Source organism: Herpailurus yagouaroundi, unplaced genomic scaffold (assembly GCF_014898765.1).
Source record: "Herpailurus yagouaroundi ecotype Mexico unplaced genomic scaffold, PumYag 165, whole genome shotgun sequence".
Taxonomy (NCBI): domain Eukaryota; kingdom Metazoa; phylum Chordata; class Mammalia; order Carnivora; family Felidae; genus Herpailurus; species Herpailurus yagouaroundi.
The window spans coordinates 14,827,308-14,844,214 of record NW_024412406.1 but is presented as its reverse complement, the minus strand read 5'-3'; the positions used below and the strand labels follow the sequence as shown (position 1 = coordinate 14,844,214).

Below are 16,907 nucleotides of genomic sequence, written 5' to 3'. Positions count from 1 at the left end.
CTTTTTGAAGACTCAGATATTAAAATCAGCCCAACCCTGTTGCATTATATAATCTCTAATATCACATCAGGTTTTAATAAGCCTCCTTTTTGTAGCACACATGTGCTTAAGACTTCATGGAAACCAACTCAGTAGAGAGAAGGGATTACTTTAGATTACTTTGAAATATGCATTGTTTGAAATGGCCTCTGGTGACCAGCTTTCATGAATGGCTGATTTTACTTGTGGGGCACATCATCTGGTTTAATTACATCAGCTCCTTTGTGTGACAAGTGCTGAGAAATGAAGATTTCAAACAAAGTAGAGTAGTTAGAAAATAAATTCTGGAAGTGGAACACCACTGAGTATTTGCGGTCTAGGTGAAATCTAAGGACTTGTCCAACTGTAAACATCTGTTTATAAAGAAACTAACATTTTATTTCTTGTAAAAATAACATAAATTTGCCCCAAACACCCATAGACAGAGATCCTCATCTGAGCCTTTTCAGGAAGACTATTTTACCAATATGACAAATCATAGTTTAAGGTGATAATATGACTCTTAGAATTTTCATTCTATGAATTCTTCCGCTTAAAATGTCATAAAGTTTACTCTTCGTAACAACAGAGTAAAACGTTCCTTTTCATTAACTAAATTTTTTCTCAGCTTCCGTCCAAACAACAAACTAAGACAGAAGTCATATTTTAAGTTTCAAGTTAGTACAGGCCTTTGATGCAGTAGCATCACTGGAATCAGTAAATGTTAGTCAATGTATGGTCTTAAAAATCTCCTACTCTCTCTCTTCACGTGCTAATCAATCCGAAGACATTGATAAGTGTCTTCATGTCCAGATAACGATTTGAGGTTTGGTAGATGAAATTGATTGGACAAGAATGCCATCTATCTGATAGATGTCAATGAAAACAAATCACTGACACCTGTCATATACTTTATGCACGCATTATGGCAAAGATTAATGAATTTTCCTGGAGGGGCCTGTCCATTACTCGATTTGTTCTACTATAATAGTATCTGCCATGATTGCGGGCTTGAATGTCACTTGAAATTTAAGTAGAATTACTCTTTTTACTTCATAAATGCACGGCTGTGCGTGTTAGTTGTTTGGAGGAAAGCCTACAACCAAAGGACAGACAACAATCTGAAGATGGTGTAAGGATGTAGGCACATGTAACGTGCGTGTTGAAGATGATTTTGTCATTAAAAGACTTGGAATCACATATTTAACCAACAATACAAAGAAATCTCAAAATAGTATTTCCCAGTAATACTTGTGAAGGAGTATTTTTGAAATATCAATAGATGACTTAATCTGAATTTTAAAGTTTCCTTGAAAATGGCTCTGAGCAAAGAGTTGATTTAAATACGAATCTCTTTTCTTTTTTTAAGTTTCTCCTGTAAGTATGACATTTGGGGGGGAGGAAAAAGGGTTGCTGTCTGCATTTGTCCCTAAGTTTTGAGCTAGGAACTTGCATTGTTTTGAAATGCGTATTCATCTTGCACACTCTGTTTCCCAGACTCCCTTTCTTGGTCATCACTCTGTGTGAGGCCAGCAGGATCCCTCAGAAGGAACTTGTAACTCTACTCTGCTGTATTGAAACCCTTAGAAAATGTTAACGAGCATTATATTGGTGGTAAGCTTGCCGGCATAAAAAGTAGGCCAGTGGAACTTTTTTGACTGTGGCTAATTGATGTTGTAAAGTCAGGTGTGCCTTCTTTCCCCACGTAGATTTTAACTGCAAGAAAATATTCGGAGAAACGCTTTTGGAGTATAAATATAGCTTCTAATTAATTGGTTCTTTAAAAATATTTCCTTCAATTTAAATGCTTTGCAAGGACTGTGGAACTTTAGAATAAATTTGTATTGTGGCAGATTATGTACATCAGGGACACAAACTAAAACGAAACATCTCCCCCCCAAAAAATGTATGAATCTGTGAAAAGATGCATTTTTCAGCAGCTAGGAATAGTTGAACTTTAAGCTGCAAAGACTATGTTTCTTCATTACTTGAAATATGTGTCTGCGTGAGTCTGAATATGCACATCTCTTTAGTATGTGCATGTGTGTGCATGCACACACCTGTGTGTGTGTCTAGAGAGAGAAAAAGATAAATGCAAGAGGTGCTGATGAAACTTGATGCTTGTGGCATGGACAGTCGTGCTCTGAAAACACTTCATCTGCTCCACCATATTTTCAGCCCTCTGACAGCTGGAGGGAACCATGTGACTAGTTACGGCCAGTGAAATGTTAGACATGATCCGAGTCACTTCCAAGTTGGAGCCCCGAGAGCTCGCCTGCAAGATTCTCCAGTTTATTTCTCCTTCTCTTGGTCCAGTGCGGCTACAAGGCAACAGGGCCCCCGTCAGCCTGTGTCCGTGCGCGACTGGGCAGAACAAAGCTCCCTGCCACCACCCTGTGTGTAACTTGCAGTATGAGCGACAAATACACTTTTATTGTGTTAAACCATTGATATTTGGGATTTATCTGTTATTGCGACAAACTATGTTAAGATACTTCAATATAAATCAGCTATAAATACGTAAAACTGAAGGCACATTTAATACGGTTTCGTGTGTTAAACCATATACTCTAAGACCTAGCTAAGATTGTCTAAGACCACATTTGTAATTCTTTCTGTCGATATCGCTATCTTTCACCAGGCCCATTTGAACTGAAATTCCTGATGCTCCTTTTTTTTTAGAACTCCAATAATTTTGTTGCTCTCACTGCCACCATGGAAACTGGTGACCGTCATCAGACCCTTCAGACACTTCACAGCATCTGCGTCAGGAATATCAGATCCCTTTGGTTCTTTCAATAATTTTTAGATCACTTTGTTTACCTTTGTTTTGCTGATTCCTATTTGACAGAAGCTGGACAAATCTTAGTCTTGGACTTTTGGGATTCTCTAAAATGCCCTCGGAAAGTTCATTTTTATGGTTTAACTTCCTATCTTTGTGAGGCTGCATCTCAAATGTACATTCGTTGCTATAACTTCTCACTTCGTGTTATCGTTGCTCCTTCTATCTATTCTCTTCCTCCCTAAGAAGACAGAGGGTAAGTGTGGAAAACTTAAATCTACTTATCTCCATTTTTTTCTTGTTTTTTATCTCCATTTTTATAATGCAAGAGATCATTGAAAAAATCCAATACAGACATGAATGAAATAAAAACAAAATCTTTCTCACCATACCCCAGGGACAACTAATACAACAATTCTGTGAATAGATGGCTTTTCAAGGTTCCTTTCAATTTCAGGGGATTCACATGTTGGTGGGAGAAAGAGTGAAAAGGGAGAAAGGGAAGAAAGCAAATACTGTTGAGGGAGGACTTCATCATTTAGCCAAGTATTTCCCCCAAAGGTGTTCCAGGTCAGAGATGCACACTTCTCAGCTGTCATTAGTTGTTGGAAGAGATTTATTATTCCAGGGGTATAAAAATGTTATTGCACCAGAAGGAGACTGTTGTCTGTCTTCTTTGCTGGGAGTTGTAATAAATTAGTTCGGGAAATATGCTTCCTGGGAATTAACAGTAGATGAAGTTTGCCATCTATGGGGTTTTTAAAAGAAAAAATTAGCTCCTTCATGGTTTCACGTAGATTATAAAGAAGATAACATGTCCTGAAGGCTTCTCCTAAAGAAAAGAAGTAATGTAGGGGAAACTCGAGAGCCAAAATTAAGGGAAAAGGCCATTTAAGCCCATCCTTAGAAATGTATGTAGAGTGGTTGTGGGCGGAGGGGGTGGGATGCGGATACCAGCTTCTTGCTGGTATAACCTTATTTTGCTTCACTCTTAGGATTAAACTAAGTATATTCTGGCTAAATTCAGCTTTGAATAATTGCATAATGCTGGTTTAGTCTCTCCTGCTGTTTTGATTGGTTATGGTATCCCTTTTTTTCTCTTTCCTAACTGGGGTGGCATTGCTTTGTACTAGAAATAATTCCTTTACCCCATCCCTGAGAGGTTTATCTCTGTGCTGAGTGGGTTGTTCGATCTGGTCTTTCACATACTTTAGATGTGTGGGCATTCATTTGTAAGACTCTGTGTTACCTGAGATTAAAAAACAAACAAAACACAGGGTGTCATCACTCAGCAACAACCTGTATGTATACTAGGCATTTAGAACTTAGGATAGTTTCAGGGCTTTAAGGGACAAAAAAGTGAATAAGTTTGTGAATAGGGCCAGATCTACAGCGTTAGAGGTGAAAGTCTGGGCTTCACGGTGGAGCCAGGTATACGATAGGCCAGCAATTCTCAAACCTTTTGGGCTCAGGATCCCTTTATATTATTAAAAATTGACTGAAGACCCTCAAGAGCTTTTGTGCATGTTTTAATTTTTTTTTTTTTTTTTGCATTTTTATTCATTTTTGCTAGACAGAAGGAGACAGAATATGAGCGGGGGAGGGGCAGAGAGAGAGGGAGACACAGAATGTGAAGCAGGCCCCAGGCTCTGAGCTGTCAGCACAGAGCCTGATGCAGGGCTCAAACCCACAAACCGTGAAATCATGACCTGAGCCGAGCTGGACGCTTAACATACTGAACCACCCAGGTGCCCCTTTTTTGTTCATGTTTTAATTACCAATTGATAATTAGAAATTAAAACTGAGAAACTTTTTAAATATTTTAAAACTCTTTTGAGAATAACAGTAATAAACCTATTATATGTTAAAAGATATATCTTGTGAAAAACAACTATATTTTCCAAACCAAAAACATATTGGTGACTAAAGTGACACTGTTTTACATTTTTACACACATTTATCTGAATAGCAGAAAGCTAGATTCTTATATCTACTTCTGCATTTAATCTGTTGAAATATATTGTTTTGGTTCAAATATAGTAATAAAATTCAGCTTCACATGGATAAGTAGTTGGAAAAGGAGAAGTATTTTAATAACTTTTTCAGACACTTGTAGATCTCCTTTGATACTATGCCAAAACTTGACAGGTGGTGATTTCTTAAAGATTAGCTGTCGTAAGTAATCTGAAACCCTATCAATGCACTTTCACACTCTGTTACATTAAAATCCAATGGTCATCTTCCACTTTGAAATTTTTTGCTCATGTATGATTCTGTAGCATTATATTTGGTCATTTGGGAAATACTGGTTCGCTGAATTATGCCAACGTGCTAAATGTTGGCACATTTCATTTTTCAGTATCAAAAAAAATAATGTTTGTTAGTATCAACATCAATGTCATCAAAAGGTCTTACACATTGGGAAACTGCCCAGTTCATGGTGGCAGATACAAGTTTTCCAAAATTCTGATTTTTGCTTGGAAGCTACATTTCAATCATTGGCAACAAGTAAGGACAAATACTCTCAGCTGCTTTCCTTGAAATGACAGGCTCATTTCATTCATTCTGTAAGAAATGCCTGCCAAATATCCAAGTCCAAATAATTCTTTCAAGTAAAAATAGAGTTCCGTGAGCAAAAGGCAGTGTCTAGTTTGCAACTCTGCCACACAAGTGCTGTTCCTCCACTACCGTCAGTCTCCATAGACAACAAAGGGCTTTGCATGTAGCTCCTGTCTCATAAAACAAAATTAATGGGAAAAAGGTGTGCATTTGAGGGTCAGGATTGAGTACAGTTCATCATTTTACTGTTTCATCTTGAATGAGACTGGCTTTTTTGTTTTAACTGCATGTGATGTTCCCTTTATTCGGACATAAGCAGTCTTACCCATCGGTGCTCTTACACCCGATCAGTGCAAATGTCAACAAAGTGAAAAAAGGAAATGTGTCAGTATTCTTATCAAAATAGTGTTGACCTTGGGGTGCGTGGGTGGCTCAGACAGTTGAGTGTCCAACTCTTGCTTTTGGCTCAGGTCACGATCCCAGGGTCATTGGCTCAAGTCCTGTGTCAGGCTGTACGCTGAGCATAGAGCCTACTTGGGATTCTGTCTCTTTCTCCCCCACTCACACGTGCGCACAAGCTCTTTCTCTCTGGCAAAAAAAAAAAAAAAAAAAAATAGTGCTGACCTCATGGAATCTCCCCAAAAAGGATCTCATCAAGATAAAAAGCTTCTGCACTGCAAAGGAAACAATCAACAAAACTAAAAGGCAATAGACGGAATAGGAAAAGATGTTTGCAAATGACATAGCAGATAAAGGGCTAGTATCCAAAATCTATAAAGAATTCACCAAACTCCACACTCAAAAAACAAATAATCCACTGAAGAAATTGGCAGAAGACATGAATAGACACTTTTTGAAAGAAGACATCTGGATGGCCAACAGACACATGAAAAGATGCTCAATGTCACTCCTCCTCAGGGAAATGCAAATCAAAACCACAGTGACATACCATATCATGCCGGTCAGATTGGCTAAAATGAACAAATCAGGAGACTATAGATGCTGGACAGGATGTGGAGAAACGGGGACCCTCTTGCACTGTTCGGAATGCAAACTGGTGCAGCTGCTCTGGAAGACAGTGTGGAGGTCCTCAAAAATATTTAAAATAGATCTACCCTATGACCCAGCAATAGCACTGCTAGGAATTTACCCAAGGGATACAGGAGTGCTGATGCATAGGGGTACTTGTACCCCAATGTTTATAGCAGCACTTTCAACAATAGCCAAATTATGGAAAGAACCTAAATGTCCATCAACTGATGAATGGATAAAGAAGATGTGGTTTATATACACAATGGAATACTACTTGGCAATGAGAATGAAATCTGGCCATTTGTAGCAACGTGGGTGGAACTGGAGAGTGTGATGCTAAGTGAAATAAGTCATACAGAGAAAGACAGATACCATAGTTTTCACTCATGTGTGGATCCTGAAAAACTCAACAGAAGACCACGGGGGAGGGTAAGGGGGAAAAAATAAAAGAGTTACAGAGAGGGAAGGAGGCAAACCATGGGAGACTCTTAAACACTGAGAATAAACTGAGGGTTGATGGGAGGTGAGAGAGAGGGCAAAGTGGGTGATGGGCATTGAGGAGGGTACCTGTTGGGATGAGCACTGGGTGTTGTATGGAAACCAGTTTGACAATAAATTTCATAAAAAATATATATATATATCGTGCTGACCTCATGGAATCTACCCAGAAAGGATCTCAGGGACGCCCAAAAGTCCTGGTTACACCTTGAGAACCACTGCAACAGACAAAGCAGAGCCTTTCAGTGTGTTGCCATCCCTCAGCACCAACCGCCCAGACAGGGGAGCTTGGTGAGGACAGGTCTACCTGCTGAGGCAACGAGGGTCTTGATTTAGGGTGGGTGTTGCTCAGTGAACAAGTGAGCTAGACTTCCATCCAGTTGGTTTGAAGTCTCCCTGGTCAGCTTCCTTTTCCCCCCTTATATGTGACTTGAAACTTTTATTTTTAACGTTTATTTTTGAGAGACAGAGAGAGACAGAGTGTGAGCAGGGGAGGGGCAGAGAGAGAGGGAGACACAGAATCGGAAGCAGGCTCCAGGCTCCCAACTGTCAGCACAGAGCCCGACGCGGGGCTTGAACCCATGGACCGTGGGATCATGACCTAAGCTGAAGTCAGACACTTAACCGACTGAGCCACCCAGGCTCCCCTGTGACTTGAAACTTTTATTGTCACATTTATAGTTTGACTTCAAGTTCTAAAAAGTTTCTACATCCACTGTCCATAGCTACCATTGGTGTTTTCAGTTTAGGACTTGAAGAAAAGGCAACTTGTATTCTAGTCCTGATTCATGAATACAACACCATTCCTTGAGCTCACTTTCCATTTCTCCCACTTTCTGCTATTTCTCAGGACAAACTGTTAGTCTCTAAGGACACTTGTCATCTGCTACAAAGTATCCAATTCAAACATTGCATCCTTGTCTCTTTTGTCAAGCTCTGCATTTGTCTCTCAGGGTTTTCTTCTTCTTTTCCTTCTTCTTCTCCTCCTCCTCCTCCTCCTTCTTCCTCTTCTTCTTCCCCTCCTCCTCCCCCCCTCGTCCTCCTCCCCTTCCTCCCCCTCCCCGTCCCCCTCCTCCTCCTCCTTCTTCTCCTCCTCCTCCTCCTCCCCCCCACCCTCCTCCCCTTCCTCCCCCTCTGTCCCCCTCCTCCTCCTCCTTCTTCTTCTCCTCCTCCTCCTCCTCCCCCCTCATCCTCCTCCCCTTCCTCCCCCTCCCCGTCCTTCTTCTTCTTCTTCTTCACTTCTTTTCCTTATGGAGATGGAAACCAGGCAGTGAGAAGATGACAGGTTTTAAAAGGTCATTTTTGAATAAGGAGTTGTCTGTTTGCAGGCTTTTCAGAGTGCTGTGCTTTGTGTTTTTGTGAAGGGAGATGGTGTAAAGATGATGTGCTGCGGGTCAGACCTGCCTGAAAGTCCCGTGTTCTGTACCACTCCGTTTCTCTGCGTTTACATGTGCACCTCCTGAATCAATAATAAACGGCAGCAGAAAAAAAATGTAGGCTCCTTCTGCACCTTTAACACTCTAAGGAAGGTCACTTTGTAGGCGAAAAAACATGCATCTACTTGGCTGTCCCTTTCCTTTATTAGGAAATGCTTTTTGGTGTAGTTGAATGCAGTTTATTCAAGGGACCATTAAGGCTAATTTTCTTTTTCCTAAAGGAAGAGGCAAAGTAAATAAGATAAAGAAAAGAATAACCAGTAATGTTGATTGGGTTCCAGGGAATGTTATCAGCATCTTAATTGTGCAGAATTTTCAGTTTCATGTGTGGCCGATTCTTTAAACTCCAAGCGCCACTGTTTGCCCGACGCTGTGAGTCTGAGTGTAATTTCCGGGTCACTACTGTCAGCAGAGGCTGGTTCACACTAGAACGGATGCAAAAAACCCTTGCTCACTCTCTCTTCACACACATCCTTGCAGGCTTGGAGAGGTGAGCAAACTCTTGCTACTTAAAAGACCAACCCTGGAAGAAATTTCTGTATGTAACTGTTTAGCCTCTGCTACTCTGCTGGAGACAGCCATTGTTTGACTTCTTTCTTTCCTTCGCCTGCCTTTCATGCTTGTATCACTTTTCTCATGATTTGAAACAAATGCACAGAAACCAGTCAGTGCAGAAAAATTGCAGGCTCTCAGTGTTCAGCAATCACTGAAATAACCCTGAGTTATTAAGAAAGAAAGAAAGAAAGAAAGAAAGAAAGAAAGAAAGAAAGAAAGAAAGAGAAACACCACCAAACCTTATAAAATCTGTTTCTTATAGTGTCTCTCTTCCTCTCTCTCTCTCTCTCTCTCTCTCTCTCTCTCTCTCTCTCAGAGTAATTACAGGCTGCAGAGTGAAAAGCATTAGAACTGTTTACAAAACAGCTCATAAAGTTTAAAATAATAGGGGTGTGTGTGTTTTTGTAAAACAAAATAATGTGTGTGGTGGGGGGTAAACAGTCCACAGTCTTTCTTCTTTCTTCTCCCACTGCCCCATGTCACCCTCCAGAATTTAAGGCATGGAAATGAGTGATGGGGTCCCTTTCCTTCTGCTATGCAACTCTCACACTTAATTTGTTATGCTTATTTATCTGATGCCAGTTCTTTGTTGCGATTCAAAATACAGACCCTCAGGTGTGTGGGGACAGAGTGGCTGATGAAGCGGGCTGCTATCTAATTAATTTTAGGGCAGCCTCAATTCCCATACAGACATTTCCTCGTGACATCCGAAAGAAAGAGTTGTGGGGTTTTTTTTATTATTATTTTAATGAGCCCTTTGCTATCAGAAGTCCAAGAGAACCGCTTTCAGCAGGTTGGTGCTCTAAAGTGAAAGGGGCTTTCTTCCAACTCTTTCTGAAATCTCCTCTTGGGCAGATTTGCAAAGCTTGTGCAGCACCCCCTCCAGATTTTATGTATTTATTTATTTTTAATGTGGAAGGGCAGCCTCTAACCTCCAGCTCCAGGGCCAATCAATCATTTAGCTTTGCAGGTTTAGGTCTGCCGCGGCAAAGCCTCCGTGCTCGCAACACTGTTACAGGTCTTGATAATAGTGAGGCTGGTGCTGACAGTCAAGGAGGGCTCTGTCCCCTTAGGCGCTGACGTGCCAAGGACACGGGCTGGACGGAGGGACAAGCCTGGCCCGGAAGAAGCACCCCTTCCCCTGGTGATTGATGGAGGACAGTTAGGAGCTTCTCGGGGGCTGGGAAAGGTTGCCCTCCCAGTCACTTACTAAGAAGTCTTTGTCAGCAGAAAGAACTCTCCTGGGTACTGAGTGACATAATGCAGATGACAAATGACAGCTTTGCATTTTATTCTGCTTGATAAGTACTCAGTATCTACGCAGGTGAGTCGACGCTCCCCCACCACACCCCTTCATGCCAACCGCTCCCCAGAAGCAAGCGCTCTCCAGACGCGCTGGGGTTTCACAGGCACTGGTGGCTCTTTCTGGTCCACCGTGAGTTTCCCGGGGACGTTTAAAGTACTATCAGAGTGTGAGCAGGGACATACCTATGTCATTGTTTCATGGGGCCGATTATGAAATGAAGATACTTTTTGAGTCATTTGTTAGCAGTTCTGAATATTGTTTTCTTCTGTTTCTCCCTTTTGGAGTACAGATTATTGACATTTATATTTATAAACATAGATAATATGCTACCTTAAGAAACTGCTTCAGACCAAAATCTGTATCAGAATCCTTGACTGACGTTTCCTTTGTATTTTTTCTCGCCCTCTAGGACCCCATCTGCAGATGGTCTGGATACCTCTGAGCATAGGAATTGATTCTTCAACCAGGATACCTACTTCAAGGTATTAGCTCTCGTCAAAAGGCTTTTACATTTGAGCTCTGTGTGGGAAATTATACTTTGGCAGTGACTTTTGAAATAGGAAAAAGTTGGAATGAGAATAAAGGACAAAAGTGAATTTGCAAAATAATCAAGTGCTTAAAAAACTATCCAAAGCCTGTGAGGGTTTGCCGCTTCTGACTCATGTGCCAGTTCCCACTTAGTTGTAGCCCTTTCTCTGCAACTGTGTTTGGGGTTTGGATTTCATTTTCATCTCTCCCTCTCCCTTTTTCCCTGACTGCCCAGACCTGCAGAAACCAGGAGGCTGAGACGTTTTGTCAGTTTTGCGACGTTGGACCAAACACAATGAAGTATTCTTGCTGTGCCCTGATTTTGGCGGTCCTGGGCACAGAACTGCTGGGGACCCTCTGTTCGACTGTCAGATCCCAGAGGTTCAGAGGACGGATACAGCAGGAACGAAAAAACATCCGACCCAACATTATTCTTGTGCTCACCGATGACCAAGATGTGGAGCTGGGTGAGACGCTGGATTTTTCACTTGTTAGTCTCCTTTGCTCAGCTCATTTGCTGACCTTTCACATGCTCAGTAAACACGGAGTGAACACCGGGGGGGTTGGCGCTTTAACTAGAGTGTCTGAACCAGCAACCTAAGTCTATAGAACGAACTTGTGTTGACTGTAAGGCGTTTGGGTTTTGTTTCAGCATCACTTTTCTGGTCCTTAGTTTTTGGTACAGTCTGGGGAGGGTCCTCAAGTAATGGGGTGGAGGAAAAGGAGCAAGCACAGCTACTCTAGAAGTCAAGGATTCGATTGTGCACCTTCAGAAGCTCTTGGTCAAGAAGTTCGTTAAGTATTTGGGCAGAATTGTTTCCAAGAGTATGAGTTTATGGCTGTAATTCTTTTTCTTTTTTAAGTTTTTTGATGTTTGTTGATTTTTGAGAGACAGAGAGAGAGAGAGACAGAGACAGAGCACGAGCTGGGGAGGGGCAGAGAGAGAGGGAGACACAGAATCTGAAGCAGGCTCCAGGTTCGGAGCTATCACCACAGAGCCTGATGTGGGGCTCAAACCCACGGACTCCAAGATTGTGGTCTGAGCTGAAGTCAGGTGCTTGAAAGACTGAGCCACTCAGGCACCCCAGTTATGACTGTAATTCTACACAATGTATATGAGCACAGATATTACTACTCTCTTTCAACAGTATTATTATTAAAGGGAATGATTTATCACAGCCTGTGATAATTGTTAGATAGTTGGAAGTAATGGTGTTGTATATATCTTCTGGTGATAATTCATTACTGCCACCTTAGAGATGATGCTTTTCTGAAGAATTAGCTAACCTGGGTTAATTCTAGAGCACTTGGAAAGCCTGCCAAATTCTGGTGGTTCCAGCTTACCTTCACCATCTGATTCAGTGTCTTACCCTCTCACTTTCTGTAATGGCCCAGCCCTATGGTCTTGTCTGTAAGTCTAGGGCCAAGGTCAGGCCTCCAAGGTCTGACCTTCCAGGGTACCCTAGAAGAGATCAAAAGCTTGTCCTCAGAAGTTGTCACCGGCACTCATTTTCATTCCTGGAACCAAATTCCTCGCTCTCAGGAATCGCTCAGCTGGGCTTACCCATCACACCCAACCGGACCGTCACCGGTATCTTTTAGGCTTCGGGCTTGCAGAGCACGCGGGGCTTCCTTACAGGGCTCCTCTGGCTAGGGTTCCTGAGGACAAAACCCTCCATGCTGGAACTTGGTCTCCATGGAATGGGACTTTTATTTCCAGTTTGAACCGAATCGTGGAATCCCAACAGAGTTAATCCCTTGGCTTTAGCTGGAAGCACATACGCTAAAAACCAGCAGCGGGTCATGATTTTTGATTTGCAGCGTCTGCTGTCTCTCCCTTCACTTTTTAAACAAGAGTATCGGTTTTCAGGCAACACGCCCAAATGAAGTCTTGGAGATATGACTTTAGCATGTTTGTGGCTGGTGGTTTAAGTTTTCACCAATCTATAGAGCAAGTAAATTGAGGTGAACACATTTGAATTCACCTTCCTTATCATCTCTTGTATCTCTTCCTTTCACTACAGCCACAATCTCCAGACCATTCTCTTGTCTCCTAGTTCTTCCCTAACTGGTCACCTGACCCACTTATCCCCCAGAGTCTTGATGCCTCTTGCCTATCCTTTACTCCATGGCTCGAGTTATCATACAAGTATCCAATCAAGTCTTTTCTGCTTCAAATTCTCCATCGTGTCCCTTTGGCATGAGCATTAAGCAACTCTCCTCTGAAGGCCAATGAGCTCTGGGCCATCTAGCCATCTTCTGTTTCTGTTGGGCTATTCCCTTTTGCTCTGTGCTTCATGGAAATAACTCGCACTTCCCCCTAACGCTTCTGGTGGTTTCATCTCCCTCACTTATATTTCATGCCTTTGCACATCTTGTCTCCTCTGTCTTTCCCCCTCTCTCCCCCCGAGGAAGCCCTACCTACTCTTCATGACCCAGTTTCAGATGCCTTGCCCTCGGGGATCTTTCTTCACCAAAACCATTCTCCCTTCCATCAGGGTAGATGGAACTTTCCTTTGTACAGCCTTGGACATGCGTCCAGCATGGCCCCTAATCCATCATGTGCTTCCATACCTGTTTCTTCCACTGGCCTGAGAACAACAAGAAAGGAAGGTAGTGCTTTGTTTATGTTGTATTTCAGATACTGGGACCATGCTGGGAATATAGTGGGTGCTAAATAAATTCAAAATTAACCTACAAGGGCCTGAAAAAGCTAATATGGGTATCTGTCATAATCTACCTCTTCAGCATATAGTCCTCGTCTTTATATATATACTTTTAAATAGGCTGCATGCTGGGCACAGAGCTCAGTGCAGAACTTGAACTCACAACCCTGAAATCAAGACCTGAGCTGAAATCAAGAATTGGATGCTTAACTGACTGAGCCACCCAGGTGCCCTTCCTTGTCTTGAAAATAAATTAAAGAAGGGGTGCCTCGGTGGCTTAGTAGGTTGAGCTTCTGACTTCAGCTCAGGTCATGATCTCACGGTTCATGAGTTTGAGCCCCACATCAGACTCTGTGCTGACAGCTCAGATCCTGAAGCCTGCTTCGGATTCTGTGTCTCCCTCTCTCTCTCTGCTCCTCCCCTGCTCACACTCTGTCTCTCTCTCTCAAAAACAAATAAAGATTGAAAACATGAAATAAAATAAATTAAGGAATTATTTGACACATTTATTTTTAACAGAGTTCAAAATTTCACCCTTTAGTTTCACCCTATAGTTTCTTAATTCATTGAGCAAATATTTATTGAGCAATTACCAAGTACTGGCTTCTATTGGAAGCATGTGGGTATAATGGATACAACTCATAGACCAGGCTTAATCAACCCAGTTGTTTCCTGTATATTTTTCTCTACCTCCTTCCTTAATTTTCAGCCAGGTGTGATGCCAAGCATTCATTCATTCAATTTTCACAATAACTCTATGAAGTAGTTACTCTCTTCAATTAACGCGTAAGTAAAATGAGGCTGACAGTAGTCATTTGGGCTGTGACGAACTGGTAAATGGTGAAACTGGGACCTGTGTTAGGTCCAGGTCTCCACAGCTACGCATCTAACCGTGATGCCTCCCATCAGTCCTTCAACAAATGTTTCAACCCCTTTCTAAAAGCAACCTATAAATGCATAGTACTGTTCTAGGCTCTGAAAGAGACGTAACAGAAGCATAAGATGGGTCTTATTACGTCACTGGCAGAACATGATAATGAACCACAGTGACCCGTGGGGTAAAGACTAAAAAAGACCTCCTTTTGGGTGGCTCAGTTGGCTGAGCATCTGACTTCGGGTCAGGTCACGATCTCGTGGTTTGTGAGTCTGAGCCCCGCATTGGGCTCTGTGCTGACAGCTCAATTCCTACAGCCTGCTTCAGATTCTGTGTCTCCCTCTCTCTGCCCCTCCCCTACTCTCTCTCTCTCTCTCTCTCTCTCTCTCTCTCTCAAAAATGAATAAACACTTAAAAAAAAAAGAGGGGTACCTGGGTGACAGGTGAATGTCTGACTTCTGCTTGGGTCATGAACTCGCGGTCCGTGAGTTCCAGATCCACGTTGGGCTGTCTGCTGTCAGCTCAGGGCCTTCTTCAGTTCCTCTGTTTCCATCTCTCTTTGCCAGTCCCCTGCTCATGCTCTCTCTCTTTCAAAAATAAATAAAACATTGAAAGAAAGAGAGAGAGAGAGAAGAAGGAAGGAAGGAAGGAAGGAAGGAAGGAAGGAAGGAAAGAAGGAAAGAAAGACCTCCTTTCTCTGCCAAACAGTTGTGCCCTTGGTGGTGGACACTACCTAATGGAGACTTTTGCCCAGGCTTTTGTAATGTTCTAATAATCCTTCTGGAGCCTAACTGTTCTAGACTTTAGTTGTTGTTTTTATTTGTTAATTTTTACTATCTTAACCATTTTTAAGTGTGCAGGTCAGTCATGTTAAGTACATTCACATGGTTATGCAACCATTCTCCAGAAGTCTTCATCTGACAAAATTAAAACTTTGTACCCATTAAACAATAACTCTCCTTACCTCCAGTCCCTGGCAATCGCCATTCTACTGTCTCTACAAACTGGGCTATTCTACGTACTTTATGTAAGTGGAATTATACCACTTATGATAAAGGAAGAATATTTGTCTTTTTGGGACCGATTTGTTTCACCTAGTCTAATATCCTTCCTCGAGGCACATCCATATATCAGAATTTCCTTCCCTTTGAAGGTCAAATAATATTCCATTGTATGTATATGCCACATTTGTGTACCTATTCATCTGTTGATAGAAATTTGGGTTGCTTCTACTTTTTGACTTTTGTAAATAATGCTTCTATGAACATAGGTGTATACATACCTCTTTAAGACCCTACTTCCAATTCTTTGGGATAAATACCCTGAAATGGAGTTGCTGGAGCTTTTGATAATTTTATTTTGAATTTTTAAAAAAACCTTCCATAGTGTTTTCCATAACAATGTCACCATTTTACATTCCTACCAACAGCGTACAAGGGCTCCAATTTCTCCACGTTCTTGACAACATTTGTGGTCTTGGTTTTTTGGGTTTTGTTTTTTGATTTTTGTTTTTTAGTAATACTCATCCTAATGGGTATGAGGTGGTATCTCATTGTGGTTTTGATACAGTTGGGTTTGATTTTGTTTTTTCACTTACATGTAGCTATGCTTGCCAAATGCTTAAATAGAATAGCAAAATTATTTGCACCTGTAATACTGCAGGCACTTTTGGCTACTGTACCTCCAGAAAGATACAACAGACTTATTAGAAAAACAATTACAAAAATTATAATAGAATGCTTTTCTTTAGGGGAGAGAATAAAACTATTCTACCTCTTTGTTTGGAAAGACAAAGTCTGAGGAGGGTTGTAATCAGAGTTTATGAAATCAAGCTCAGAAGGAAAGCTTTTATTCGGTGGGAACGGGGGCCACTCCCTCAACTTTGTCTAAGGACAAATAAAATAAACTGGTACTCTGTGAAGGGAGGAAGACACATAAGGAATTTATTAATAAAAGTGCTAGAACCTTGCATGGTATCTTTTTCCAAAGAACACTCAGTCTCATTACTGTGTTTGTGTTCATCCCACCCAAATTGGGTGGGTAGAACAAAGATCATTATCCCGGGAGAAAATTAATCTGTGGAAAGATGAAATGACTTAACCAATGGTCCCCTTGCTTCTGGTTTTACTTTTTGCCCAACTTAAGAAGTAGCTTAGGTTGTGTCTATACCTATAAACAGTTCAGATTTTTGGACTACGTTAACGGGTGGAAGATTTAGGCCTTTTTTTAAGCGAGAAAAACACACATGGACACGATCAACATGAAGTTTGAGGGAGAAGGAGTAGTAATATCAATAATACCAATTGTATCCACATTTTCTTTTAAAATTTGAAAAATACATCTGAAGCAGCTATCGTCAAATATTAAACTTTTTTAAAAGCTTAAATTCAATGGGGCGCCTGGGTGGCACAGTCGGTTGAGCGTCCGACTTCAGCCAGGTCACGATCTCGCGGTCCGTGAGTTCGAGCCCCGCGTCGGGCTCTGGGCTGATGGCTCAGAGCCTGGAGCCTGTTTCCGATTCTGTGTCTCCCTCTCTCTCTGCCCCTCCCCCGTTCATGCTCTGTCTCTCTCTGTCCCAAAAATAAATAAACGTTGAAAAAAAATTTAAAAAAAAAAAAGCTTAAATTCAAAAGCTTAACATCTAAAAATACTA

General features: G+C 41.6%; 1 protein-coding gene across 4 annotated transcripts in view; it reads left to right on the top strand.

The window, feature by feature from the left end:
- SULF1 (sulfatase 1) overlaps nt 1-16,907 on the top strand; it is a 178,002-nt gene that overhangs the window by 84,551 nt on the left and 76,544 nt on the right. For all 4 annotated transcript variants that reach the window (XM_040487645.1, XM_040487642.1, XM_040487644.1 and 1 more), the window contains 2 exons: nt 10,596-10,668; nt 10,950-11,181. In XM_040487645.1, the coding sequence (XP_040343579.1) occupies nt 11,010-11,181 (172 nt within the window). In that variant the 5' untranslated portion in view covers nt 10,596-10,668; nt 10,950-11,009. The remainder of the gene's footprint in view (nt 1-10,595; nt 10,669-10,949; nt 11,182-16,907) is intronic.